This window comes from Calidris pugnax, unplaced genomic scaffold, assembly GCF_001431845.1.
Source record: "Calidris pugnax isolate Ruff unplaced genomic scaffold, ASM143184v1 scaffold179, whole genome shotgun sequence".
Classification (NCBI taxonomy): Eukaryota; Metazoa; Chordata; class Aves; order Charadriiformes; family Scolopacidae; genus Calidris; species Calidris pugnax.
The window spans coordinates 2,242,629-2,270,061 of NW_015090948.1; the positions used below are offsets into that span (position 1 = coordinate 2,242,629).

The 27,433-nt window shown below is 41.6% G+C and overlaps 1 protein-coding gene across 1 annotated transcript in view; it reads left to right on the forward strand.

Moving 5' to 3' along the window:
- Positions 1–27,433, forward strand: part of ERBB4 (erb-b2 receptor tyrosine kinase 4) — a 416,629-nt gene that overhangs the window by 294,008 nt on the left and 95,188 nt on the right. The window contains exon 20 of the mRNA XM_014951952.1: positions 15,092–15,277. Within this exon, the coding sequence (XP_014807438.1) occupies positions 15,092–15,277 (186 nt within the window). The remainder of the gene's footprint in view (positions 1–15,091; positions 15,278–27,433) is intronic.

Sequence of the window (27,433 nt, forward strand, 5' to 3'; positions counted from 1 at the left end):
GAAGGAGTGTTAGTTTGTTCACTGGGAAACATAGCTGTGCTTAATTGAAACCATTAAAGTTCTCATAAGATTCAAAAAGTGGTTTTGGTTGTAAAATGTGTGTATGTGTGAAATAAACATTTTGAACTGATTTATTATGATTTCTTTTTTAAAATATGAGGTGCACCAATAACGTGGTTAATACTTGTTGTTGCTTTGGAGTATACATTTGAGCTCGGTTACTGAATCAAGAAGTCAGTTACTTGCTTAGCTGTATGTGTTACTGTTATGGAGGTCAGGATCCCATAGTTGCCACTGTTTTATCAGGACACAGTAAGAACTTTTTTGGAAAAGCGTTTGGAAGTTGAACAGGCAAAGGATGGGAATATTAGAACTTTTTTGGAAGAGTGTTTAGAAGTTGAACAGGCAAAGGATGGGAATATTAAAAGAAATTAAAAAGGCAGAGAGGTGGTGTGATGAGTATCAAAAGTGGTACACAACAGTTTAATTAGGAGGCTTAATCAGAAGCTCTTGGGGTTTGTGTTTCCATGATGAGTTTTCTTGTTGCTTACAGCACCACGTGTCTCTAGTTCCTGGCATTGCATTTTATGTTGCCACCCTTTACTACATGTTAGATCTGGACCTGAGCCAGAGTGCTCTCCTCCAGCTTGGTATTCTCCCAGGACTTAGGTACTTTGTATCTGGATGTGAGCTTTTAGGAGAGCCATCTTAGGCACCTCAGTGAAAATTTCTGCTGGGTACTGTAAGGCCATGAATTTTGGGGACTCGCCTCCCAATGTGATAGTGCCTGCAGGTGCTAGTCTTTTTATTTGTACAACCGGTAGATGGTGTGATTTAATGCAAAAGGGCAGATATTAGCTGTGTAGGAACAGTTGTTGCTGGAGTGGTAGGCTAGAACTGATGCCTTGTAATTACACACATGAGAAACTGCCTTTGAACATCAGCAAAGTAACTGGGAACACTGGAATTCTTTGCAGAGTCTTCCTGACAATCAGATGTAAAGTGCAAAATAAAACTGACAAAACTTAATAAAATGGAAGATATGGTAATTGAATAATGGCTGGTGTATTATAAGAAGCAGCTAACCCAGATAGCCACTTTTAAAGCAGACTTTGGCACCCAGAACTGGGCAACTAGTGCTGACTTAACACTAGAAGAAACCAAAAGCCTGTATTTAAGAAACTTCCTATTGCTTTGCATTTTTCCTTTGTGCCTCCAGCTCACATTAGCAACATAAAATAGGTACATGTTAATGTTTAAATTCCTAAAGGGCAGTGTGTATGCCAGAAAGTTGCCACACTGATAAAAAAATGCAGGTTTTTATGGGACCTCTGTTAATAAAAAGAGGTTCTGTTTCCACAAGCTTAACGGTAATGCATCCCAAACAAGCCATCACTAGTTCGAGGTTAACGGTGAATCTAATGAGGTTTGAGGGAAGGACTGAAGAGGAAATGCCTTGATATTTGAAGTCAGAGGAGCTGGCTGTAAAACTGTACGTATATGCTAGCTAATCATTTTTGAAGTACACTTGTCTGTGATTTAGTTCAGTACCAGATGGGCAGGCTATTACATATCAGATTTTTCATGAAAGCAGGCTGCTGGGGCTGTGTGTCAGCTACAGCACACGCTGCAATTCACAGATCAGCAACAATGCAGAAAGTGAGCAAGGGCACAGGGCCCTGGAGGATCAATGCATTGTATTTGTCATACTTGGTTTTATATTGCCAAAGTGCCAAGTCAAAAGTTATGGGAGAACAAGGGGTTTTGTATTGTAGTGAGGAAAAAAAAAATCCAAGACTGTTTTGTATATACAAATATTTACACTTTGTCTGTTTTTGATAGCAATTTAAGGGTACAGAAACATAGGCTTATAGGAGCTGAACTGTCAAAATTTGAACTGTCAAAATATATTTTATCTTCAAGATATTTATATTTTATTTATTATTTTTCATTTATATTTTATCTTCAAGCATTCTAAGAACCTGTAGTTTGGAATACTTCTCCCTTAGTGCTTTGTTGCAGGTAACCCTTCAAAAATTAAATGTTTTCCATGTCTCAGTGCTCATCCGGACACCTCTGACACATCAGCAGCTGTCACAGACTTATAAAAATGAAATAATTAACATCTGTTCGTATTAATATTCTACATATTATTTACAAGTGATAGTCAACTGTCCCTATTGCTGCTTGTCACATAGTTTAATGGAAGAAATAAGACAGGGAAATCTGGTACATGACTGGCTTGCTGATAATCTTTGTAATATTCTGCCAATACCTTTTGGACTTCAGTGCAATAACTAGGATAAACAGAGATAGAGCTGAGGTCACAGTGTGGCTGGCAGTCCACGGACCAGTAATTGCTGGTTTGAAATGCTTGGTCCTTCAATACTGAAACTGTAGTTCCAAAAATAAAACAATTTTGCAGAGCAATATTTTCCATATTAACTTTGGTGTTGCTTCTCATTGTAATATATGCCATCTCCTGCACCTGTTAAGATCAAAATCCTTTGTGCTGTGAAAACATGCTGAGCTTTTCCCTGTCCTGAAAGGCTTTCAGTCAAGATAGAATCAACAGATAAAGGGTAGAGAAATTATTATTACACCCATTTATAGGTGAGACTGCGTGAATTGCAACACAGATCGTATAAACTCTAAGCAAATTATTTAATGTTTTTTTATTAATTTTTATTTTTAATTATGTTCTGGTGTTAAATTGACTTGCAACGTTTACTTAGAAAAGCAGATACTGCATGAGAGTATTTTCAGACAAAGCTGTTTTATTTAATTTCCCACTGAGAATGTGTCTAAAATGTTCTTTTTTCAAGCATCTCTTGTTAGTAGGTACTTGCCCCCAAGTCACGTTATTTTAAAGAAGCTGGATTATGCTTGATATAAGGTGAACTGTATTAGCAACAGAAGAGACATAGGTGTTCTTACCTCTTATAAGGTGATTACAGTTATGTCCTGAAGGTTTCTGCTTTATATAGGCTATCAGGTTTTTAAGTGCATAGATAAATCGCATTGTACACAACAGAATGAAGTAGGTTTCAGACCAGAGCCTGTTAATGCCTCACATGACAAATGATATAAACATGTTTAAGAAAACAGAGTTAGGTAGAGCTGTGTTGACAAATTTGCTGTGTTGCATTTGCTCAATGCTACCTTCAAAGGCCCTCATTGACGGACTTGCATAAAGTAAATCCTGTGATCCAAGGCAGTATCGGTGCGATGGTAGGAAATGGCTGAGGTAGAGTCAAGTAACACTTTATCGGGTGGAAATTAAGATCTCAATAAAGCAGGGGAACGGGGAACAGGACTAGCTAAGGGCTATTCCCTGGGCTTTGCTGCTGAGTGGAGGTCATGTCAGTGGATAGGCAACCCCCAGGTCACATGTACCTGGAAATGTTCTTTGCTGTGCCATTGGGAGTTCAGTGAGACAATTTGTAAATGGTTATAAAAGCAGAATTTTAGCTCTGTATGTTTTCTGAAGCCAATTGAATTGTTGGGCTTTTTTTAAAATGAAGTATTGTTTAGGTCGATGACTAGAGTTCACCTGCTAAAACTACGAGTCCTCTGAGAAGTTATTTTAGTAATGAAAGGGCTTGGAGGAGGTTTGGAAAGAAATGGTTTTTGAAATGGGGAAAGAAAGTAACTTTCATGTTTTCATTGCAAAATATTGAAACAAAATTTCTTGATAAAATACATTAACTTGCTGGAATGAAAAGGAAGAGTTTCTTCTGACGCTTTTCAGTGAGAGATAAATTCCAGTGAATTCTTCAGCTAGAAGATGTTTTAGAAACATGTTAGTGATTGTAATACCTCTTTTGTCATTTTCTGAATAATCTCTGGTAGATTTCTGATTTAAAGTCATTGGTCATTTTAAAAGTCAGTTTGGGTTTATTAGGCAGGAATTTGGTCCAATTCAAATTGGGATACTGAACATTTTCCCATGTGATTCAGTTGTGGACAGCAGGGATAAAGAGTGAGAGAACTGGGGATTTTTTTTCTTTAGCTGAGTAAAGGATAGGAAATATTTTCCAGTGGCAGGTCTTACTCTGAGTATCTGAATACTGTGTCCTGTCTGATTTTAGGCAGAGGAGGGAGATGCTTCTGGTTGCTCTGTGACTAATGTCTTCCATCAGGGGGGAGCACAATGTATGTTCTTGACAGTGCTGTCATTCAGATGAGAACGTAGATCTGAGTGAAACTCTAGACTACCAAAGGTTATTGATGTTGATGTTTATGTGACAGCTTGGCGAGCTCTCCCTGTCCTATCTTCAGAAAGTCTCTTAAAACTTGTGTCACCATACAGATGTTTCTAGTTCAACTAAAACTTGCAGATCAGCCCTCTCTTCTGGAATTGAGCTGGTGCTGAGTGACACTCACTTTGTGAGTGAGTAGCACTCACCATTCCATTTAGACATAAAACAGGCTACATGGAGAGAGCATTTTCTTATTCAGTATCCTTAGGTAGCCCAGTCCTGAAAGACACATTAATGTACAGAGATGTCTATCTCACTTCCCTGCTTGTATAAATGAGACAGAATTCCAGGAGGTCTATGAATTTTGGTGGTGGCAGTGATGTTCTTTCAAGCATTTTTAAGAGGGTTTTTTTTTAATTTTGTCTTCGGGAGAAGAGTAGGTCAACAGAATGGTAAAAGAACAAAGTAATTTGGGGAGAAAAGGGTGGAGGAAAAACTGTGGAAACTCAGGAGAAAGTAGACAGAGTAACGTGGAAAGGAAGAAAGCGCTTTTACAAAGGAGATGCGTGGCAGCTTTTGATGAATTTGTGGCACATGGATGCCAGCTTGGTAAAAAAGAAAAAAAATTCATCAGTCCAATGAAACCTTTTTATTTAAATATCATTATCCCTTTGCAGTACTTGAGTCCTGGGTGTGATGCTCTTAAGCAACTGAATATAGATGAGGGAAGTACAGAGATGAGTCTGTTTTTGAATTCTCAATTGTGAGAGTTGAAATGCCTGTATTATGGGCAAAATGTATCTCTTGATTAAAACAACTCTTAATGTTGATAGTACTCTTGATGAAATTAGGTTTCAATCTGATGCTCTCCTTTTAAATTGATCCTGAAGGAGGAAGAAACTTTCTGTGATTTATGGACCTGTTGAAGCAAGTCCAGAGGAGGGGCAAGAAAATGATGAGAGGGCTGGAGCACCTCTGCTCTGAAGACAGGCTGAGAGAGTTGGGGTTGTTCAGCCTGGAGAAGAGAAGGCTCCAGGAAGACCTTATAGCTGCCTTCCAGTACCGAAATGGGGGCCTACAGAAAAAATAGGGAGGGACTCTTTATCAGGGAGTGTAATGATAGGCTGAAAGGTAGTGGTTTTAAACTGAAAGAGGGTAGATTTATTAGACTTATATTAAGAAGAAATTCTTTCCTGTGAGGGTGATGAGACACTGGAACAGGTTGCCCAGGGAAGCTGTGAATGTCCCATCCCTGCAAGTGTTCAAGACCAGGCTGGATGGGGCTTTGGTCAGCCTGGTCCAGTGGGAGGTGTCCCTGTCCATGGCAGGTGTTTGAAACTTGATCTTTTAAAGTCTCTTCCAACTCTAATCATTCTATGATTCTAAAGTCAAGCTTTTCAGTGCTAACAGCAAATTTCAAATCAATGCCCTAGGATTCTTCAGAAGGGATTGAGAACTTGATAGATTATTATTTTTTTTCTTTATCACTCATTCTTGAGACCTTGCCATCATTCATCTTAAATCAAAAATCAAAGCAGTACCTCCCTCCTTCTGAAAGGATTCTTCAGCTAAGGCTGAAAATGCTTATAAATCTCTCAGTGGTAAGGTCTGTTCACCCTCCTGTTCGAATAATGCTCAAATGATTGTTTTTTTTTTTTAGATTAAACGTTTAAAACTTCAAACGTTTTTGCTAGTGGCATCAAAATAGTAAGAAACAAATCACTTTTGACAGACTATTCTGAAATAATGATGCGTGTCACAAACTGTAAGTAAGACATTTGTCAGAGGGATATGATATTTTTACAAAGAGGTGTGTGTGTATGCTGTTAAACCGCTTACACCCTCTGGAGGGGTTGGTCACTCTGAAACCCACTGCTACTTCTCTTGATGGCTTTCAGTGGAAACATTCCTGGTTGCTGAGGCCCTGAACTCTTGGCCGTTTATGCATAAAAGTGCATTCATATTCATTTATGCATATAAAAATGGTCTCAATTTTGCTTTCTAATTACCAGAATCAATGTTTTCAGGCAAGGTTCACCGAAAGGCTGGTGGTAGTTGTCCCCTGACTGGATGATTGGTGGAAGATCTTCACTAAGCTTGTTGTGCGCTAGAGGTTTGCTCCTTTAGACTTTGAGATTCCTCCTCAGCTGTCTAACATGGGCTTGGATGAATTGGGAGACTTAATTGGTGCAAAGTCAGCAGGGAGAATTAAGCATATGGTGTGTGGGTTCTTCAAAACATATCTCCTACACTTTCAAGCCTTTAAGCGTGTACTTAACTCCGAGCACCTGAGCCCTGTTGGAGTCAGCATGGTTGCCCGTGTCCTCAGTGTTCACAGGACAGGGATCACAGTACTGCTTTTTCTTTTTTATTATGTAATTTATGTTGCTCCAAAATACATAGTGAGCCATATTTGCTTCTATAAGCACATGAAGGTATCTATTCCTGCCTGAATAGGACCCACTGTTTCTCTAAGGTAGGCACAGAATATTTGACCCAGCAGTCTCTAAGTGTCACCTTTGAGAGGAAGAGCTTTCAAATCCTTGCACTGTGCAAGTTTCAAGTAAGGATTTGTAGGATCTTTGTGCAGTTGAGCTGTGTGGGACAATTGCATGCCTTTGAATTGAGAGTCACCAATGCAGGTGGAGTCAGTAAGACGACGTACCCTCTCTGGTGTGTGCAAGTGCTGTGACAAGCACGGGAGTCTCAGAGGGCATTCATTCCTCTCCTGAGAGATGCAGGTACATCCTGCCTCCTGAGAAGGCTGTGCAGTGCCTCAGCTGGAGATCACTTCTGCTCCTGGAGAGTGGAGAGCACATTACTCTAGTGTTGTACCATGCCTTGCTGGTCGCCAGGCTGCAGCCTGGGTGTGGGATGGGGCACTGACCTGGACCACGCTTCTCCTGATGGCACTAGCTTGGTCAGAACCAAGTGAGCGGTTCTTCCCTGGTGCTGTTTACATCACATTTCTGCATGATAGACCACAGCGTGTGGTCCCTGCTCTGGAATTTTCTTTTCTTTTTCAGTCTTAGTTTTTATTCTAGAAAGTTTTGGGTGTAGTGACACACCTGGCAGCTGGATTTCCAGAACTTTCTGAAGGAATAGGTTAATCTCACCATTTAATGGCGCAGCACACTTGTACTCCAGTCTAAATATGCGGTGACTCCACTTAATACCCAGCGGGCCTCTCATCAGTCTCCTCACTGGAAACTGAACTCAAAAAATCTCATATCTCTTAGGTCCAAAAGACATAAAGTCCAAAACCACCCATTCTAATCCTGTAGTCTCTTTAATCATAAGAGTTGGCCCTGGCTCTGAAGATGCACGTTCACAAGACTCATGCTGTGATCTTCTCTGTTGGGTCACATATAGCTTCCTTAACATGGTTTCCTAAAGCAAAACAAGCACGGGGGGAATTTCAAGTGCTGGTGGTTAGTGCCTGTTAGACTTCCTTAATAACACGGCCTTGACTTAGACCTCCAGTTATTTCTTGCTGTGCCAGCTAAACTCAGTGTTTCCCCAAAGAAAAAGCAATTGGTTGTGTGAGTGGGTGTATAGGATGTGGACCTGAATGTGCTCTGTTACACTTCTGTGCAACAACCATGGATGAAAATGTACCTACTCTAAGTATTCATCTTGCTTTATGCTTGGAGTATGGATGTGGGTGCGTAAGAAGATTATTGTTTTTGAAATACCTTTCTTCTTTTCTTCTTGAGACCTGCTGCTTCTGTGAGAAATTGAGAGAATTTGTAGTACACAACCTAGGTGTTGTCATGATCTCTTGGCAGAGTACAGTGACAGCAAAACCTTTTCTGTCACGGGACATGGGATATGCTACCATACTCGTAAGAGCCAAGTTAAAGTGTGTAGCTCAGTCCTGCAGTAGTAACCTCAAGGTTTAGTCTGCCCTTAGAGCATTTAAGTGCTGTTTGCTGTATTACACAGCACTAAAATTAGTTATAGAAGCTGTTGCCAAGTCCCAAATAAGACTTTAGCCTGAAAGTGCCCTGTTAAATGTGTCTGTTCCTAATGACTATGAAACAGTTCCTGGAAAAAGAAAAACAGCTGTGGCAGTTTATGGTGCTACTGTCCTCCCTCTGTTAGCTGCTGTCCCGCTGTGAGACTCTGATACCCTTTGTCGGTCCCTCTAGCTGTGTCTCTCATTTTCAGAAATGGCTGGGACATTTCAACAGGAGCTTTCCAGTGGATGTATGTCTGAGTGGGGAAAAATTGCAGCCCAAGGGCTGAGAGTATGGCAGTGCTCTAAAGCAATTAAAATCAGCATCTTGCATAGAAAGTACAGGGGAAACACAACAATGTGTATCATTGTCATACCATACATGTGGGCACGTATATTGTTGAGTCTATATGTTGTCTTGTATCTCAGCTTAAGTAATTTGTGCAGACTGCATAGGCTAAGTCAGCTATAACTTAAAAAATGTGTAAGACCTGGCAGACAAACAAAAGGCATTAAGAATATGTAGGACTGTAATTGGATGTGCCCCGAAGCCGGTCAGACGTGCATTCCAGACAGGTGTTTGCCCTACCATTACAGCATTGCAAAATTAATGTAAAAAGCAGTGTGTTCACTGTATTATCTCTGCTGTTACCACAGCACAGCTTGTGCTTTCAGAAAAATGCACGGCACAGTATGAAATCAGCTTTTAACTACATTTATTTACTCAACAATGATTAGAAAAAGCAGGTGGATTTTTCTTTTCTGGTTTCTTCTGTTTTGTTTGGTTTGAGGGCATTTTATGGTGAGAACATTTAGAAGCAGAAGGTTAGGAAACCAAAGATCATTCAGACTTTGTCCCTGCTTACCAAACTCTTTGTTGGGTACATATGTTCATCTGGCTTAACTGGAGCAGTAAAATTTATCCCGGGCTTGTGAAATTGGGGCAACAGATCTGTGATACTTCTCTGGAACAGGGACCATGTTTCTCCCACACTGGCTCTGAGGCAGAGCATGTGTGTGTGGAGGACATTGGCTACCTGTAAGTGAACTTCTCCCTGTGCTCTGTGTGGTAAGGCCATTGCCACTCAGGAACCTCAGGTGTTAAAGAGCAAGTCTGCAGAAGGAATATCTTTTCCTCTCTGCCATATACTTAAATCTTGTATAAGGAGATTATCAATATTGCTTCAAATGCTGATTCTCTTGTTAGGTGAAGTCTTCAGCATCAAGCAGATGAGATTATCAAACACTGCCTTAGGAAGTGCTGGGATCCACCACACGATGCAGGACTCTTAATGACACAACTTGTTAACGTGTTTCAGAGTCTGTAAGCGGCTGAGGGAAGGTCTCTTGACCAATTCTGATATTCAGATTTCCTTAAGAGCATGGTTTTGGATTTGGCAGGGTCATGACTCACTGTCAGCTCTTCCCAGGTCCAGGTCCCCAGGGGTCTCAGGAGCTGCCTGTATGCAGTGTCTAGCATTTCAGGAAGAGTCTGGCCAGGGATGCTTGACCAGGCAACTGGTGTACTAACTAATGAGGACATGTGCTGGAAGAGAGCTGTGTCCTGGATCAGTTTGGGTGAATGTCATGGTTTAGCCCCAGCTGGCTAAGTATCACGCGGCTGCTCGATCACTACTGGTGGGATGGGGGGAGAACCAGAAGAAAGATGTGAAACTCTTGGGTTGGGATAAGGACAGTTTAAGGAAGCAAAGGAAGAAAAATAATAACAATAGTACTGATAAAGGAATATGCAGATTGAGTGATACATGGTGCAGTTGCTCACCACAGGGAACCCAGTACTCATCTTACTCCCAAGCAGCTTTCCCTTTTCCCCCCCAGCCAGCTTGTCCACTTACATACTGAACATGACATTATATTGTATTGAATATCCCTTTGGCTAGTTTGGGTCAGCTGTTCAGGCTGTGCACGCTCCCAGCTGCTTCTGAAGATTAACTGTATCCCAGCCGAAACCAGGACAGTGGCAAATAAATTTTCAACACAGGCATAAGGATGGCATTATTGTACTGCCAGTGGCACATGCACCTTGCTGAGTCCACTTGTTTACAAACTAAAATGGTCAGAGAAACAAAACCAGTATCAAAATATGCTCTTCAGGGACCATCACGCTGGCTAATAATTATGTTCAGTTGTTAGTTGTAATTGTTAACGATAACACATCAAATTAGGAAAGGGGGGAAGTCAAATGCCAACTTATAAGATGTGCTGTAGGTGTTACTCAGAGCACTGTGGAAACCCTTTCTTCTCAGAGTCTTAAGAATTTTTCTTCCTCATGCTGGAATGCAGAAACAAAAATCCTGCTTTGGTTGGATTTTGAGTTACTTTTCAGAAACAGCAGTCGAATGAAAGACATTTCAAACATGACTGCAGAATACAGATAGATCAGAAAACAATTTTAGGTGGGATATTCAAAACCATCTAAGGAACGAAAGCGACTTAAGTGACCTGTGAGAATTTAGTGGCTAGTTCCTTTCATCATCTTTGTTGACAAGTGCTTTTAGCCTGGATGTCATTATGTGTTGTATCGTTACGGTGACTTAAATAAGCTCTACCTGTATCAGGCTGCCATCTAAGGAACGAAAGCGACTTAAGTCACCTGTGAGAACTGAGTGGCTAGTTCCTTTCATCATCTATGTTGACAAGTGCTTTTAGCCTGGATGTTCATTATGTATTGTATCGTTACGGCGACGGCCAGCTCTCATGACTTAAATAAGCTCTACCTGTATCAGGCTGTGCTCTGAGGGCTGCTTCTGGCCCCTCCTCAGACCCCTGTTGACATAGCTGTGCCGACAGGAATCAGAGTCGTAGGTGTGGTGATGGCTCACTGGGACCCACAAACTGGCCCTTCTTCTTTGGTATGCTATTGTGTTACTGAATGCACGTGACAGATCAATGTAAAGCATTAAAATATTTTGTTTAATGTAACTGTTTAATAGGGTTGTGTGTATAAATCACAGGAGTTGAGCTTAATGTGGCAATAATTCAACCACATTCAAAGGGGGCAGAAGAGAGGAAAGATCAACGTGATGTGATTTCTTTATTTAAAATTGCATATCTGAGAAGTATAATATTGAGTTGAACACGGAAGGCTCAATTAAAGTCACCTGCTATTCTACCTGTGACGAGGCTGGGGGGACACAACAATGGCCCTGTGAAGCTACCTGTGAGATTAGCTGCCTTTTGCATCAAGATCTTTCTTTACCAGCCTTCCCCTCGGATATATTAACGCTGTAAGCACTGCTGTGAATAGAATATGCATACACAGCCCTGGTTTTAAGTTTTGAGATGTAGTGCCCTAGCCTCAGCTGGTCAGGGCTCGCTACAGACTGCAAAATACATCTTGGAGTTAAGGGCAAGCTGAGCTCCACAACTGCTACCTGTGTCTAAGCTGGCTGGCTTAGAGCTGTCCTGCCTATGGCTGCCACACACTGCTGTGATAATTAATACCTGAGCAGCGACAGTAGAGTAAACAAACGCCAGGAAGAGATTTGGTTTGGCTGGGGAGTGACTCTTGTGATAATACTTGCTCCTGCAGAGAGATGGAGGAGGGTGCCTGGTGTCCAACAGGAGCCTTTCAAACCTGTCACCGCTCCTGTCATTTCTCAGAAGCGAGTGTGAGCACATGATGTTACAAAGACTCTGTCTCCTGGGAGAAAGATAAAGTACTATAACGTAATAATTTCTTTCCCCTCATCCCCTGTTTTATTTCAGCCTTCAAAGGATTATTTTTTTTCAGAAGAGAAAGATAAAGTGATCTGGGGCTCAGTTCCCTCTTCTGTTCTAGGCTTCCTATATGACTTCGAATAGTAGGTTGTGCTTTTCTGTACCTCAGTTTCCTCTCCATTAAATTAGAATAGGTACAGTTTTAAAACAATTTGTGTAATGGTGCCAACTGAACGTAGAGACAAGATCTGCAGACTTAAGGCTGCCAAAAGATAAGGGAAATTGCAGAAGCTGGTTTTGAAAGGTGCCGGTGTCACACAGCCAAGTCTGTGAATTTTGGTGCTTTACCTGTTTAAATGTCTTAGAAAATTTAATTGGGAACCAGGCTGCAGAGTGACTAAGTGCTATGGAGGTTGTAGCTTTAGGGTCTTTCAATCATCATGTAGCTCTAGGGTCTTTCAGTCATCTATGATTCTGTGTCCAAACAGATTTTAAAATGGGGCCTCGTATTCCTTATTTGCTGAACAGATTTTTGAAGTGCCGCTAAGTCATAATGTTTCTGTTGTTGTTGTTTGTCTGTTTTGTCTAATTAGGCTCTAGCAGAAAAATTGCAATCTCTTTTACTTTATATTTGTGCTGTGCCAGATAGACATAACCCTGAATTAAGTTCTCCTGTAGATACTAGTTCAATAAAAATAACAATACTTTAATAATGAGAATAACTATGTGAAGCCAGGATTCATGCTCAGTTAGTATCCATTAGTGACTTAGATCTATAATGAAGGTTTCTCTGCTCTCTGTTGTGTGGCTCAATTCATTACAGAGCAGTCCATAATATTTTATTAACATTTTTATTTTTTTCTGGAACCATTGCCCAAAACTATTGGAAAAATACGTGCTTTCCCATAACATCCGAATGAGACAAATGGCACTGCTTGTTTTTATTATTGTACAGAAGTGTCTTTCCTCTGGACTTAGACTTGTAAATGGCAAGTAGCCGGAGACTAATGGAGCACATGCTTCAAAGCTTTCCATATGGTCCCTTGGTGAGCAAAAATAATGTATTTTATATGTTCTAACCAGTCCTCATTATAAAGAAAAGTATCTTCCAAGTTCCCAGAGAAACTCTTACTTTTGCTTAGAGAGGGAGAGGGCAACAAGTATTATCTCCTCATGCATGTGCAGGAGAAAAATTAATGGGGTAAAAAGAAGAAATGAGGTACTCTGAAATTGCATAATGCACCTGTCAACAGGTATTTATTCTGGTGGCCTTCGGTGACAGTTTCTAGTGACAGGAGAAGAGAGGCTAAAATTGTTTCAAGGGGACCCTGTAGATACCAGTTGAGTGAGCAAAAAATATATTAATTTGAATATGAACAAAACTGCTTAAATTAAGATCCCTTTTCTAATTTGTTACATTGGAATCTTTCTCAGAGCTCCTCCTCCAGTCATTCCATCAAATAGCCCCTATTTATTCATTTATTTATTTTATATCTTCACATGCATTTAGGAAGAAAAAAGAAGGAGATACATTCCCCCCCCCCCCAATGGAGGCCATCTGCTCCTTTCTTATTGGGGGGAAAAAACCCTACAATTAGTGTCTTGTTCATCTTTTTGGTTTAACAAAAAAAGAGAGGGAAAGAAAGAGAGGGAACTATTATGCAAATACTCAGCAATTTGGTTTCAAATATTCTTTGTACTATGATGAGCAATTTCCTTTAATACAAACTCAGCCTACTTGCCAGGACTTTTTTTTCCTTAATATAGGAAAAGAAAAAAAAACTTTCATGAGTTGGGAGGGGGCATGCTGTGTTCTTCGGATGCCAACTTTTTCTCATCCTTTTTTTCTATCTTTCTTTCTTTGGCACTATTACAGCTGTTATTCTTTAAGTTGTCAGAAAGATGTCATATAGGTTTTTTGAGAAAGAAAGAGAACTAAAATAGCTTTACAAAGTTGCAGTTTCATCTCACTTTTCATTGTTCCAGTGCCATGATGAAGTGGTCTTGAAATGGAGGACTCAGCTTAGTGAATGAGAGAGAAAAGCTTTCTCCCAGCTTTTTTCAAATGCCAGTTGCTTGTGATGGCAGCGTTACCTCTAAGAACAGATATGTAGGGTCTTTTTATATGGAGTTTCTATGCTATTTGTCAGTGGGACAAACTTTAAGGATGACTAGTGTAGCCAAGGGTAAGTCCTTCTAGTCCTTGGTATTGGACAACCTAGCTAGCTGGCTGAAAACCTCCGAAAACTTACAATCTGAAAAAGATAAATAAAGTATAGAAGAATGAAAAGAATATTACCTCCTGTTCATTGTGTAGGAATCTAAGCCACGGAAAAAACCAAAATAACTTGCCCAAGATCTGTTGATAGAGGACTTTGGAAGAATGTCTTGGAACATTTTGGAAGCTGAGCTAAGAGGCTCAGATTTGGAAAGCTGCTGCTTTGTGTAGTGGTCTGTTTGTGGCAACACCAGGAGACGGGCAGGACTGTTCCTACAGCTGCTCTAACACTGTACCATCATGACCACTGGTTTAGACTGTTGCTGTACAACAGCCATAGAGACAGTAGCACGGTCGTATCCTCATGGTTTAATAAATCTGCTGATTTTCATTGGGACTTAAGAACATCAGACACATTTGAAAAGCCTACAGTGAACCTCCTCTTTCTTAACCCTTTGCAGGTTGAACTTTGGGAAAGCTTCAATTGACATATAAATGTTGATGCTTAAGCCTGTAAAATACTAAGTATGAAATCTCTGATCCAGTAAGGCATTTTAGCACAGCTTAATCAAATACCTTGCCAAATGAAGCCTCACTGGCCATCAAACTATGCACAAGTGGCTTAGTTTGCTTGCATAAAAAAACCCTGATGTCCAATGGATTGATCACAAATTGGGAAAATATATTCAAGAAACAAAAACTAAGGGAAGTAAAACAAGACCAATGAGACCTTTAAGCAAAGTCAAGTGTGTCACACTTCCATCTGCTTCTATGGCAGTAACAGGACAGGAAATTCAGAAATTTTGGTCTGAGTCTTTGCTGGATCTGTTCATACAGGCTTACTGCTCAGGGCTCATATGTCAAGCATACATCCCATCAGACTGGAATGTACCTAGCAGTGGTTAGAGAACACAGGAGTTCCTGGTACTTAGGAGACACTGATGCCCTTTAGATGCTCAATGGGAAATGGGAAATCATCTGTGCATAGTTTTCAAGCACTCTGGAGTAACTGGGTCACTTCTTTTGTTACAGGAAGCTCTTATCATGGCCAGCATGGACCACCCGCACCTGGTGAGACTCCTGGGTGTCTGCTTGAGCCCAACCATTCAACTGGTCACTCAGCTGATGCCTCACGGCTGCCTGCTGGATTATGTTCATGAACATAAGGATAATATTGGCTCCCAGCTTCTGCTAAACTGGTGTGTCCAAATAGCTAAGGTACGTGGTTCCTGCTGTTCTTTTTTGTCGTTTTCATAACTAACTGAAAAACATGACATGCAGAAAAAAGATTGTTTGGGTTTTGTGGTGGTGTTTTTTTTCAGGTGTGTTTTTGTTTTCAAGAAGGTTAGGTAGTTCTTGAAATACATGCTATTTTGGCTGCTTACAGTATTATGAATTACTTGTTACTATGTAAACCAAAGTGTTTTTCTTGACTGTCTTTCCAACTCAATGAAGGGTCTGTCAGGGGAAAAAGAAAAAAAGGTGGGGGAAAAAGCCCCCTGTGTGGTATCTGGGGTTGAGCACAGACTGATTTTTCAGCCTCTTCCACTGTTCACTGTTTATAGGTACTGATTTAACCTGATTGTAGTTTTCAAGCTTTCTGAATCTGTATTGCCAGTTAAATTCTGATACACCATCCATTGTCTGCCCCCACACTGCCAAGGAGATAAATATTCACTTCATGTCACTCCTTTGGGAACCACCATGGCTCTGCTGTTTTTAAGACCTATCACAACAGCTGAGGCTGGAGGGTAATATTGCTCATCTCTGCAGAAGGGGAAATCTCAAGGGCTGGATCCTTCTTTGCTTGCTGTGGTGTAACGCTCTCTGCCTTCCTGTGGGGTCTTAGCAGCAAGAGTGAAGCTGTTATCATTCAGATACAGTGTGGAACAGAGTATAGGTCATAAATGCAGCCCTAATGTAATTCTTGCACAATGTTTTACGTGTATTTAAGCATACGGCGTTGTACTAAGACCAAGCTAAGGATGATCAGTCGCAAAGAGTAACAAGATCTGGGAGTGTAGGGGACCATAGTTTTTGTCCATTTTTAAGGCTCTTGCAACTAGAGTTGTGTACAATGATGTAATTACAAATGAGAATCTGGAACCCACTTTTTGTGTAGAGTTATTTAGAAGTTATTTAAAGTTTTAGATAATTTTGGTGAAGATGGTATGTTACATATAAACGTGTGCCGCAGACTGCCCTCTTATGTTAAATCTGCAGCCTTAAGTGAATTTGCTACAACATGTATTATGAGATCTTAATTCAAGTTGTAATGTTAAGCTGGAGATTCAGTAATTGTTTTGCTGGACCAAAAAGCAGCCATCCTGTAAACATCCACTTCTTTTAAAAACTTAAATACAAAATACTTTCTTACAAAAGTAAGAAAAACTAAGCAATTCAGCTAGCCCTGAGATTTTCTTCAAGGAAGGGAGAAGTGTGAGGGTCATCATTAGAAGGGACTATTTTCTAACCAGGATCAGATCTGTTGTCAGACCTGCCTGAAGGTGACAGTAGGTGAAATGACCATAATGCTGGGTAGAGGAGCTGATCATAGAAGGAATGAGGGCAATCCCAAACCCCCATTCATTCCTGTGTGGATAATGCTGTTGTGCTGGGTAGAGGAGCTGATCATAGAAGGAATGAGGGCAATCCCAAACCCCCATTCATTCCTGTGTGGGTGATGCTGCTGTACTGGTGTGGTGAAGCAGCCAGAGTCGCATGGACTGTTGGAATGCACTGATGGGGATTGCCTGTTATCTGGAGATTTTCAAGGGTTTATTCAGGGCTGTTAGCAGACCGATGAAAGGTGGGGGAGAAAATACATATTCCTGTTTGAGGCTTTCTCTCAACACAACCTCCTTCCCATCTGTTCTTCGCTCCCTTGATTGATAGTGGCTGTTATTATTTATTACAAAACATTTACACAGTGGCATACGTGAAAAGATAATCCACTGTTATTTTCAGTTTGTGTGTTCATGTGGCCATTGACTCATTGGACTGATGTACTTGCTAATGGACAAGGTGTACTCGCTTTGCTGTGGACTTTATGTGGGCAGCTGATGCAGTGAAGCAAATAGCTTGATCCACACTAGAGGGTTACAGAGCTGAGAGATCTGTGGGAGGGTCTGTGGAAGGCAGGTCATGGTTTTCCCGTGGTGATTCTTAGCAAAGTGAAAGAGGTTCTAAAGTGATTTCCATTGTAAAAGGCTTCAGCATAACGTGGGGATTGGATTTAGGTACAGTCATTTGAAAATCATTGCCTGCCGGTTTGCCTTCATTACCATGTGATGTGGGAGGAGAAGATGAGGTATTACAGATATTCGAGTTCTGAGATGGTGGGTAACCAAGCAGTGCAAAGAAGTGAGATCATAGGCGTAATATTAACTGATGAAGTGTCAGGAAGAGAAAGGGAGTTTCTTTGTAACAAAAGGTGGCCTTTTATCGAGGGGAAGTTAAGTGAAGCTTAGTTAGTTTATTAAAGTTTCATTAAATTCATCTCCGTCTGCTTCACAATAATCTTAAGGTTAATTTTGCCTTGGCTTTCCATTACAGCATGAAGCTTGTCCCCTTGGCTACAGCTCGGGGACAGCAGCAAGTGACTGTTCTCTTGAAAAAGCGTGGTAATTGGTACATATGGCTGACCTGGTATCTCTGAACCATCACGGTTTGTCTGCATTATTTTCTCCTTGGTTTCTTCATGTGTCTCTTTCCCTTCTTTTCTTTTTACTGTATGTAGTGGTTGGTACTGGGGATGAAGAGATTCAGCACGTGTCTGGCAGGGAGTTCCACATTTAGCTGCTTTTGCGTGCATGTCAGTGGTATTTAATGGGAAATGGCTTGTTGTAGTTGAGAAGGTCACCACAGGTACTGGCTGCTTGCATACCATGCCAGCACCAGTATGGTGCAATCCTATTGTGGAAGTAGACTCCAAAGAATTAAAATGTACTGGGCAGGGAGTTCCATATTTAGCTGCTTTTGGGTGCATGTCAGTGGTATTTTATAGGAAAGGGCTTGTTGTAGTTGAGAAGGTCACCACAGGTACTGGCTGCTTGCATACCATGCCAGCACCAGTATGGTGCAATCCTATTGTGGAAGTAGACTCCAAAGAATTAAAATGTGCCTTTAACTCTTGATTTTTTTCTTGTCTTTGGAGACCTTTAATGACAGTTGTGTGCTGAAAATCTTCCCTGTCAGATTTGAATGAGAGTTGTGTGCTGAAAATCTTCCCTGTCAGATTGCATCTATGCCTAAAGATACAGATCTTCATTAATAGCCTCCTATACAATAATTAAGAGAGGAAGGATGTAGGGACGTATGATGCTGTCTGTGCTGTACGATGTGTAAGAGTAAGGCAAATGCGAGGAAAGATATAGGGACATATGATGCTGTCTGCACTGCATAATGTGTAAGAGTAAGGCAAACGCTGCACGGAATGTTCTTTGTTGCATTGTGCTTTCCAATGGGATACAGGGATGCCTTTTCCCTTGCTGGTACAGATCTTAATTATTGTATAGGAGGCTATTAATGAAGAGAGAGGAAGGATGTAGGGACGTATGATGCTGTCTGTGCTGTACGATGTGTAAGAGTAAGGCAAATGCTGCATGGAATGTTCTTTGTTGCATTGCGCTTTCCGATGGGATACAGGGATGCCTTTTCCCTTGCTGTCTCTCACACTGTAATGTTGATTGGGGTTAGAGGACATAGGCAGGAAAATGTTTCAGGACTGGTAGGAAGAATAATCTTTGAGGTCACCAGCCAAGGAGACCCCTTATCCCAAAAAGTGGAATAAGCATGCTGGAATAGTCTCCTGCTAGCAGCAGGGGAGTAGTAATACTTGTTTTCCACTTATCTGTCACATTTAACAGTGACTAGGAGTCAGTCTGCAGCCTGCAAATAGGAAAGATTCAATTTGCCTACAAATAGACTGGTCTCCAGGGGAATGACTGCAGAAGGTGCCTATTGCATCAAGCACAAGGTTCCATTCGCTGTGGAGAGGTCTTGTGTATCCCACATACCTGTATCCACTGTGCTTACATCTCAGGCTCTGCCATAGGGCCTGAGGATGTCTCTCTGCATCTTGCTTTTCTAGACTTTCGGAAATGATTAGTTGTGTCTTTCTAAAAGCTACTAAAAACGTGATTAGCAAAGTAACAAGGGGCAAAAATGATCAGCGGCCACCCAGTCCTGTTCTCTGCTCCCTGAACTGAAACAGCTTCTGGTACCTTTTGTTAGATACATCTTTCTACCCATATCTGCCCTCTTTTTATGGTGAGAATTTTTCCCAACAAGAAGAGATCTGAAGGGATTGGAAATGCCTTAATTCTGAAGTTCAGGCTGATTTTTACGAATCGTTTAAAATCAAGTTGCTGCTGCAATACAGTTCCTCCCTACTGCGCTTTTCTCCATCTGCCAACGTGCAGGCATTTATTTATCGAAGTCATTGCTTTAGACTTCACTTGTTCTGCCAGGCTGTTCATTTCCATATGTCTCTGCTTCTGTACAACTAGATGCAAAAACTAGTTAGGCGCTGGGCCTGGTTGCCAACCTGCATATGGCTCTGGAGATCGTTTCTGAAGGTTGACAATAGGGCAGTTATTAAAAGTACTATCTACTGCCAACTGAAAAAAAGCTTGGATGCTTTTTGCTTATACAGATTGTGTTGAATTTATTCTGACTGTTATATCATTGCGGGGTAATTGTGTTCTCTTTCCAGAAGCTTTATCTTCTTATTTTATGGATGAAAGTTATAAAAATAGAGTATCCCCCCAGCGTTCTGCATAAAACATGGTTGTTAGCAGCTGTGTCTAAGGGGGTTTTTCCCTTCTGCTTTGCAGATACACAAGGCATCTCCTTGTGTCTCACTTCTATATGAAGTGTCTCACTTAGGGACTGAATATTTAACCTTTTAGCTCTTGAGTTCAGCTCAGCAATTTTACGTGGTGTTTGATGTCCAGTAAAGCAGTAAACTATGCTCATGTGTCAAGATACTTCCTGGAGTGGAAGCAAGAGTGACAACCTTGGTGGCCTTAGGGTATGGAAGGATGGAATAATGCTTCATGAATGTCTGTAGCGTTGGGTACTTGAGAAATGGATTGAGAATCAAATTTTGTAAGGTTAGCACAAGCCTAGATGTGAATTCTCAGTAGGTGAATTATGTCCTTGTCAGCCAGTGAGTGACAGATAAATGTAAATCAGGAAGATGTAAGAAAAACAAACAAACAAAAGGTGCTGTGTAGATTGATATTTCAATGTGTCTGATACAATTTCTCTCAGCAAGGGCTGCCCAAACACACTCCTTGGCAAGTTGAAGGTGTGGGGATGAGGATGTTCTTAGGGAAATCCATTCAAGAAGAGAAGAAACATCCTCAGGTTTCTAGGCAGAAAGAGTTGGTTACACTCCGCCACTAGGTGAGGTAAACTACAACATTTACTATATAGTAAATATAAGGCCCCTGTATTTGAGGCCATATCCCCTCGCTGTTACTCTAGTGGAAAAACTAGCCTGAGTCCTTTTGGACTTCCTTGTGCTGTGATAGGCTCTGTCTCCCTCAAGGGCATAGAGAAATGCATTTTTGCTTCTGTAACTTTGCATACGTCACTTGCTAAATTCAACATAGAAATTCAACCCAGGCAGCCCCATCTACTGTTTTACTGTTTTTTTTCTGGTACAGTTGTGGTTTCATTCTGCTGCTGTTGATTTGCATTACGTCCGCATCAGTTTGGTTGAGCAGTCTTCGAATGCAGAGGAACTTTTCCTGCCCTGAAGAAGAAAAGGCAGAAGAGTGAGAAAGGAAGCAATCTTCCTAAAACAAAGCAGCTTGCCTGCAGTCACCCAGCCTGTGGAGGAGAGCTCAGCTCTCCTGGGTCTTAGCCAGTGCCCCATTCTGTTCTGCCCTGTGTCCCCTGGGGGCTGCCAGACCTGTTTTTTGCATTCTGAACTATAATAATTCATTCACAACCCCTCAGAATACTAACGAGGTAAAGTAGGTTGATGTGGAATGTCATGGAAGGAAAATCAAGTACTTCAGGGGATTACTTTTTATACTTTTTCAATATAAAAGAATTCTCAAATTACCTTAACTAAAGCCCTGCACAGGATCAGTTATCCAGGTATGCAGGAAAACAACGTTTGAAAACACTCTAGGAAAGAAAAAGAGAGAGGAACTTGGGGAATGGAATTTTAATGAAGCAGATGCACATCTTCAAGCCTGTTGAGTAGTATTCCAGCACGCTTGCAGTCAGTGCTCTCTCTAAGGGTTCTCTACCAGCAGTGCAGATCTGCAGCTGGGAGTCTCAAGGAGCAATCCAGCCAAAGGCGTTTGCAGAGCCTCCTTACCGCTTCTTTTTGCTGCCCTGTTATCTCTCCCTTATAGCTGGTTCACGTTACAGGGCTCAGTGCCCTTCTGCAGTTCTCTTGGCAAAAAGGAGGGCCTGTCTGCTGCCTGCTTCTGAAGCCTCTCTCCATGCCAGGCTTTTTAGAGAGGTGTATTTTATTACTGCCCAGGGCAGTGCTGCTCAACTGGATGTAAATGCACAGGCTGTGTGAAATTCAAAGGATCTATGTTGCTTTATGCAACTGAGAAGCTGACCCAGAAGTTGGGCCAGGGCTCACCTCAGATCCTAAATTAAATGGATTTCAGCCTGGGCTCCTCATGTATGAGTGAACAAGGCTCTGAGCAGGGAGCAACAGAGGCAAGTGAGGTCCCCTTGGCTGCACTGTGAGGTGAGGAGCCTTTCTCCTCCGTCAGGACTTGATGGATTAGGAATGACTTGTCAGAGACAGCTTTTGTTATTCTGCTGCAGATGGGATGAGAGAGAAGCTGTGTAAAGTGGGAGGAAACAGGGGTGACTGGACAGGTTGGGAAGAGGTGGAGGGTAGTGGCTGTGGTTCAAGGTCTTTCTTTTTCATTAAAGAAGCCTACCCTACAGCTTAGTGACTATTCCATCATGGAGTGAACACAGGAGCTTAATGACAGTCATCTATCAGCTGTCCACGTTTTAAGCTTCAAGATGTCTCTATTCCCAGAGCTCCTTGCCATGACAAGGCTAATTGTAGAGTTATAATGCTATACCAACCCCTCCTGACGTGCTCGCACTGGCAAGGGCCAGGGCTAAGGCTGTGATAATTATCACTGCAAGCAAGTACATTAGCATAAATGTAGTTTACTAATGGGGCTGCTCTGTTAAGAATTGTAGAGTATAGAAGAGTAGGATCTAAAACAAGGACTATGAAATTAAAGTCATATTGAAACAAGGCTTTAATTGTGTGGAGGATCAAAATAGGCACTCTCCTGAATCCCTCTGTGCAGTTTTCTTTTCTTATTCCTATTCATCACGACTATTTTTCTCAGTCTGCTGGAAAGCTTGGATATCCACCGATGGCAGATCGAATTGAAGGACCCTTTTTCTGGAGTCACTGGAGAGCTCTCATGGAAAAGAGGGTCTGCCATCAAGTCTCAGAGAGCAACTGAGACTTGCCCATACCCAGGGACTTTTTAGGTACGCTGCTGGGCAGCTCACTGGGTTACAAAGGTTCATACAAACTTGAGAAGCCCTTGCAACAAAATTCAGGTGGATCTTGCAAAATTCTGCATCCTAGCTTTTAAGTGGCAGAAGGGGACAGATTTCTTTTTTGCTGTGGTTAACAGCACTGTCTTGGGCTTTTGTGAGGCGCTGGAGAAGTTTCTTTTGATCCTCTCAGATATTAAGGTTCTTTTTTTTTTTTTCCCATCCAAGGCAGAGCAAGAAATAAATGTTAGAACTTTGGTCGTTGTGTCTGATCTGCCCCGCTCAGATGAACGTGGGCACGTTTAGTGCACCCCTTGCTAGTGTACTGAGACATGGGATCAGGGCCTGGCAACTCTTCCCTTGACTGTTACTTACTGTGGCTGGAAATAATTCTCCAAAGACATCAGGGAATTGGACCCTATCAAAAATAATTCCAATATATCTGTGCGTTGGCAGGCACAGTATTCCTCATTTTAGTGCATAGTTATGTATCTGTATATGGAGAATTTGAAGCTGTTCCCCATGGCCCCCTTTTCTTCACCAGTCTTTTCACCTGGAACACTGAACTGAGTAACTCCTTTATCTTTTCTCCCAAACTCAGTTGTCGACAGGAGAAGTTTGTTGTGAAAAGCAATAAAATGAAGGAATGCATGATAAAAATCATCAACTTAAGTGCTGAACAAGGTTTATTTTCCTTTCTCTCATATCTGTCTTTCTCCTTTCATCTCTGACTGACTGTCGCTCAGGAAGTTCACACTCCTTCATACTCCGTAATTTTGTGCTTTCCTTTCTTTATTTCTGTCTTTCCCCCTACAGTGCTTTGGTGTCAACCTCAGTTGCCTGTTGCTTTCTTCAATGTCATCATTCTTCCCTCATTCTCATTTTCTGGCTGCTTGGCTCCCTCTAGCTGGTACCCGTTCAGCGCTCTGAAGGAGCACAGGAGCATCATGCCTGCCACCCACCTGAGTATTTACATCCTTGAGTCTCATTACAGGGTTTGGAGGGGACCTTAATTTCCTCATTTCTCTCATAATAAGGCACTTGGTTTTGAGGGTTTTAATACCAGCTGACTGATGACTGCCTGAACCCCATTTGCTGTTCTAGATTGCGGGGGAGGGATATTTGAATCTGGAGGATTGCAGCAGAACCACAGGAAGAAAAATGCAAGATTGGGTTTATATACAGATTATAGAGATACCTTTCTTCCAGCTTTGTTCTCTGACCTCTGATTCTTTAAGGCTCCTCTGCATGCTATAATCACTTCAGTATTTGAGTTGTTTATGGTCTTCGGGGGGTGTGTGTATATATATATTCAGTCGTTAGCTCTAGAGCTGGGTAGAATGACTCAACCTTTGAAGGTGACTACCTCTCTCCTCTGACTACACTGTCTAGAAGAGAAGCGTAGGCTAACCTTGTAGCTTTCTGACAGCTTAATTTACAGGGGGATAGATGTGAAGGGTGCGGGTGACGGCAGGAACACACGGAATCGGGGACAAAGCAGGTCCTGGAGGACTAAGCTAAGGTCGGAACTGCTAACACAAGTGAGGCTTGGATTTCTTTTCTCCCCAGTATGGTACATACTGTGTTAGTGAGCTGGCCTTTCTGTACTGCACAAGGGTTCTCAGCTTGTCAGTGACCAGGGGAGGTTTATAGTGGGTATATTCTTCCTCCAATCTTAAAATGACTCCTTCTGCATTATCTAGGGTTCCTCTTCCCTTGCCCACAAAAATCCAGTGTTCCCAAAATTGTTCGGTGATTCGTGGTTGCTAGAAAAATGGCCAAGAGGGGGATTTTTCAGCCATATACAAATCACATCGGCCTTTGCAAACGCACAGAAATGAGCAATTTATTGCACAAAGATAGACAATTTATTGTTTTGTTAAATGAAAAGTGTGCTTAGTACTGACATTTATAGGGTCTCTGATATTGGGGACCTGACAGCCACAGGCTACAAAAGCCCCCAAGGCTGGCTTTGCCTGAACATCCCAGCATTCTCATTGAGTACACTGAGCTGCACTGGGGGGGAGCCAGGGGGGAGGACCACATTAGATTTTTCCTAGCAGTCCCCAGCAGACTGGCTTGGGAAAGCATTATTGAAAACCTCTCCTAAATCAAATTCAAGATATTATAGGAGCACCTACTAGGGTCTGTCAGGATTTCCATTATAAGCCCATATTTTTCAGGTTTATAACTCAACCATAAAATTCTGCTCTGGACTGTGACTTGGCATAAAATGTCTCAGCCCAAAGCATTTTTTTTTATTATTATTCAAGAAATATATGTATTTGCCTATTGTTAAGTTGCTGGAGTTCAGAAAGAAAAGCTGGATTTCTCTATATATAGACCCGTAAATTAAAATGCTTTTTCCCCTAGCGAGTGCCTTTCTTTCAGCGTTGAATTTTGGAATGTAACTTACCCTGCTTGGATAACTACAAAAAATGGGCCGCCAAGGCACTGACATTTAAAGTTGGGACCCCCCACGTTTTTGCAGAGTACTGAAATATGCACGTGCCCCACGTCCTAAAACCACATTAAGAGTCTTCAGGGAACTCTGCAAAGCCATTTGCAAAAGGTCCTGGGGCTCTAAAGGATGTGCCTGTATTTGAAGAGAGCTTGGCTTTCACAGTTAGCTACATCTCCCAAGTTCTCCTGTGTAATTCAATGCTCGGGCATAAATCCAGTAGCTTTTTGTACAAGAAAAGAGAACTGGCCTGTTGAAAGGGAAGGGGGATGTTCAGCAGAAAATGTTCCAGTTGAGGGCTGTGGTCCATAGTATGAGATCAAACTTAGCAGATGTCTATTAGCAGAAGAGCTACCGACATGTCCCAACTCCAGATGTATCTTAAAAAACCAAAACTGTCCACTCTTCAAGTATAACTGCTTCTCTGTCCAAGCAGGAGCCAGAAGTGTCAGACTGAAGCCTGTTGTCTCCTGTCCTAGCGTGACTTGCTGTATCGGGGGCCCATGAAAAACGTATGAAAATGGCAGTCACTTGATACCCTTTAATGAAACCTTGCTGAGGTATATATATCTCAAACCACAAATGAGACCTGAAGGTAACACCCTATATCCTGGTACTTTGGGATGGAAGGAGTGTATCAGCAAAGTAAAGTTTTACAGAAAGACCAGAACGGGATATGTGACACAGAAACATCTACTGAAACCGAGTTCCCCTGAGACAGCAATGAATGCACCTGCAGCAGTGACCAACAGCTCCTCCATAAACTGGGGACAGAGGGACAGTGTAGCTGAAAGAACACGCTTCCTGGGGATGCTGTGTAATCTCTGTGCGTGCTCCTGTGCCACACAAAAGACCAAGGTGAGTCTGCTTAATGAAATGTGAGAGGGGAGAGGGCAGTTCCAAGTGGCTGCTGGCACCGTTTCAGGTGCCGTGCCAGCCCTCAAACCTGCAGGGTCATCTGGCAGTCAGGTGTCATTAGTCAACGCTCTCCCGCCTTCCCACATCCCATCTGTTTTTGTCTAGCCTGTTTGTGCAAATTAGCTCTCAGTATGCAGCACTTCTCACTGTAGTTTGGTTTTCTTTCTTCATCCTGTGACCTTCATGCTTCCTTAAATTTTACTGTTGTCTGTGGGCCAGAGTAAAATACTTGCTGGTTCTGTTTTTATTTACTAACTGTCCATGTTAGCAAACAGAGAGGATTGTATCCTGCACAGTGCATGACTTAAATCTGAAGTCCTGCAACATGTCAGTATCTTCTGATGATAGGGGAAAGAGGATTGGGTTATGTATCCCATGAAAAATATTGAGCCTTAAAGGAATGCGTTGCTCTGAACTGAAACATTTCTGAATAGGTCTGAATTTTCCAAATAAGACTTTGTCCAAGATCTTAGAAATGTCTTTGGGATTTGGTTGCTTTTTTTTAAATTTATTTCATTTGTTGCTCTAAACTGAAACATTTCTGAATAAGTCTGAATTTTCCAAATGAAGACTTTGTCCAAGATCTTAGAAATGTCTTTGGGATTTGGTTGCTTTTTTTTAAATTTATTTCATTAATTTTAAAATAAGTTGTTCTGAAAAAAAAACCCAACAGCTTACTTTCATAAACTTTTTTTTTCTTTTTTTTTTTTTTCCCCAAAATGGTATTTTGTCAGGTTGTTTCACGCATATAACTAAAGTCAGTTTTAGAGAAGGCAGCTTTTTTTTTTTTTAAATTGTCTTGACCAGCATCTCCTAGGAACCTAAATGCTGCACTGTAATATGATTTTTTTGTGTGTGTTTAGGCTCAACTTGCATTACTTGCCTTCCTTTACATAGGGACTTCCCTACAGCAATGTCTCCCATGTCAGCGGTCAGTGAACCAATCCAAATTGCATGATAGCATGATACAGTAGATAGGGAGAAAGAAATGAAACATCAGCTATCGGAAGGGGACTTGAAAAGGCTGAAAGTACATCAATTTCCTTATGTTTGGGAGTGGAGATGGTTTAAGAGCTAGGTGTCACTGAAGAAGGAATTTGTCATTGTGAGTGGACTAGAACGGTACACTGTGACACTGGGAATGATAGGTGACAGTGATTTTAAGTTAAGGCTTTTGGAGGTGGCACAGATAAGAACATGCTGCCATGCTTTACTGAGTCCTGGGAATTACTGTGTCAACTCAGGCTGCCAGCTCGCATGGTGTAGCATGTGGTGCTGCATCTTTGGTGCTCCACAAGGGTGGGTGATGGTGGCATCCCTGAGTGTTACCTGTATGTTCAGGTTCTGTTCTGCTGGTGAGAAGACTTGACGTGGGGTCCTGTTTCGTGTTTGTCGACGTGTTTCTGCCTACACTGGCGTTCCTGTTAAGTCATAGCAGGAGTTTGCTGCTGGGATTTGGTCACAAGCATTTCTGAATGTTGTAT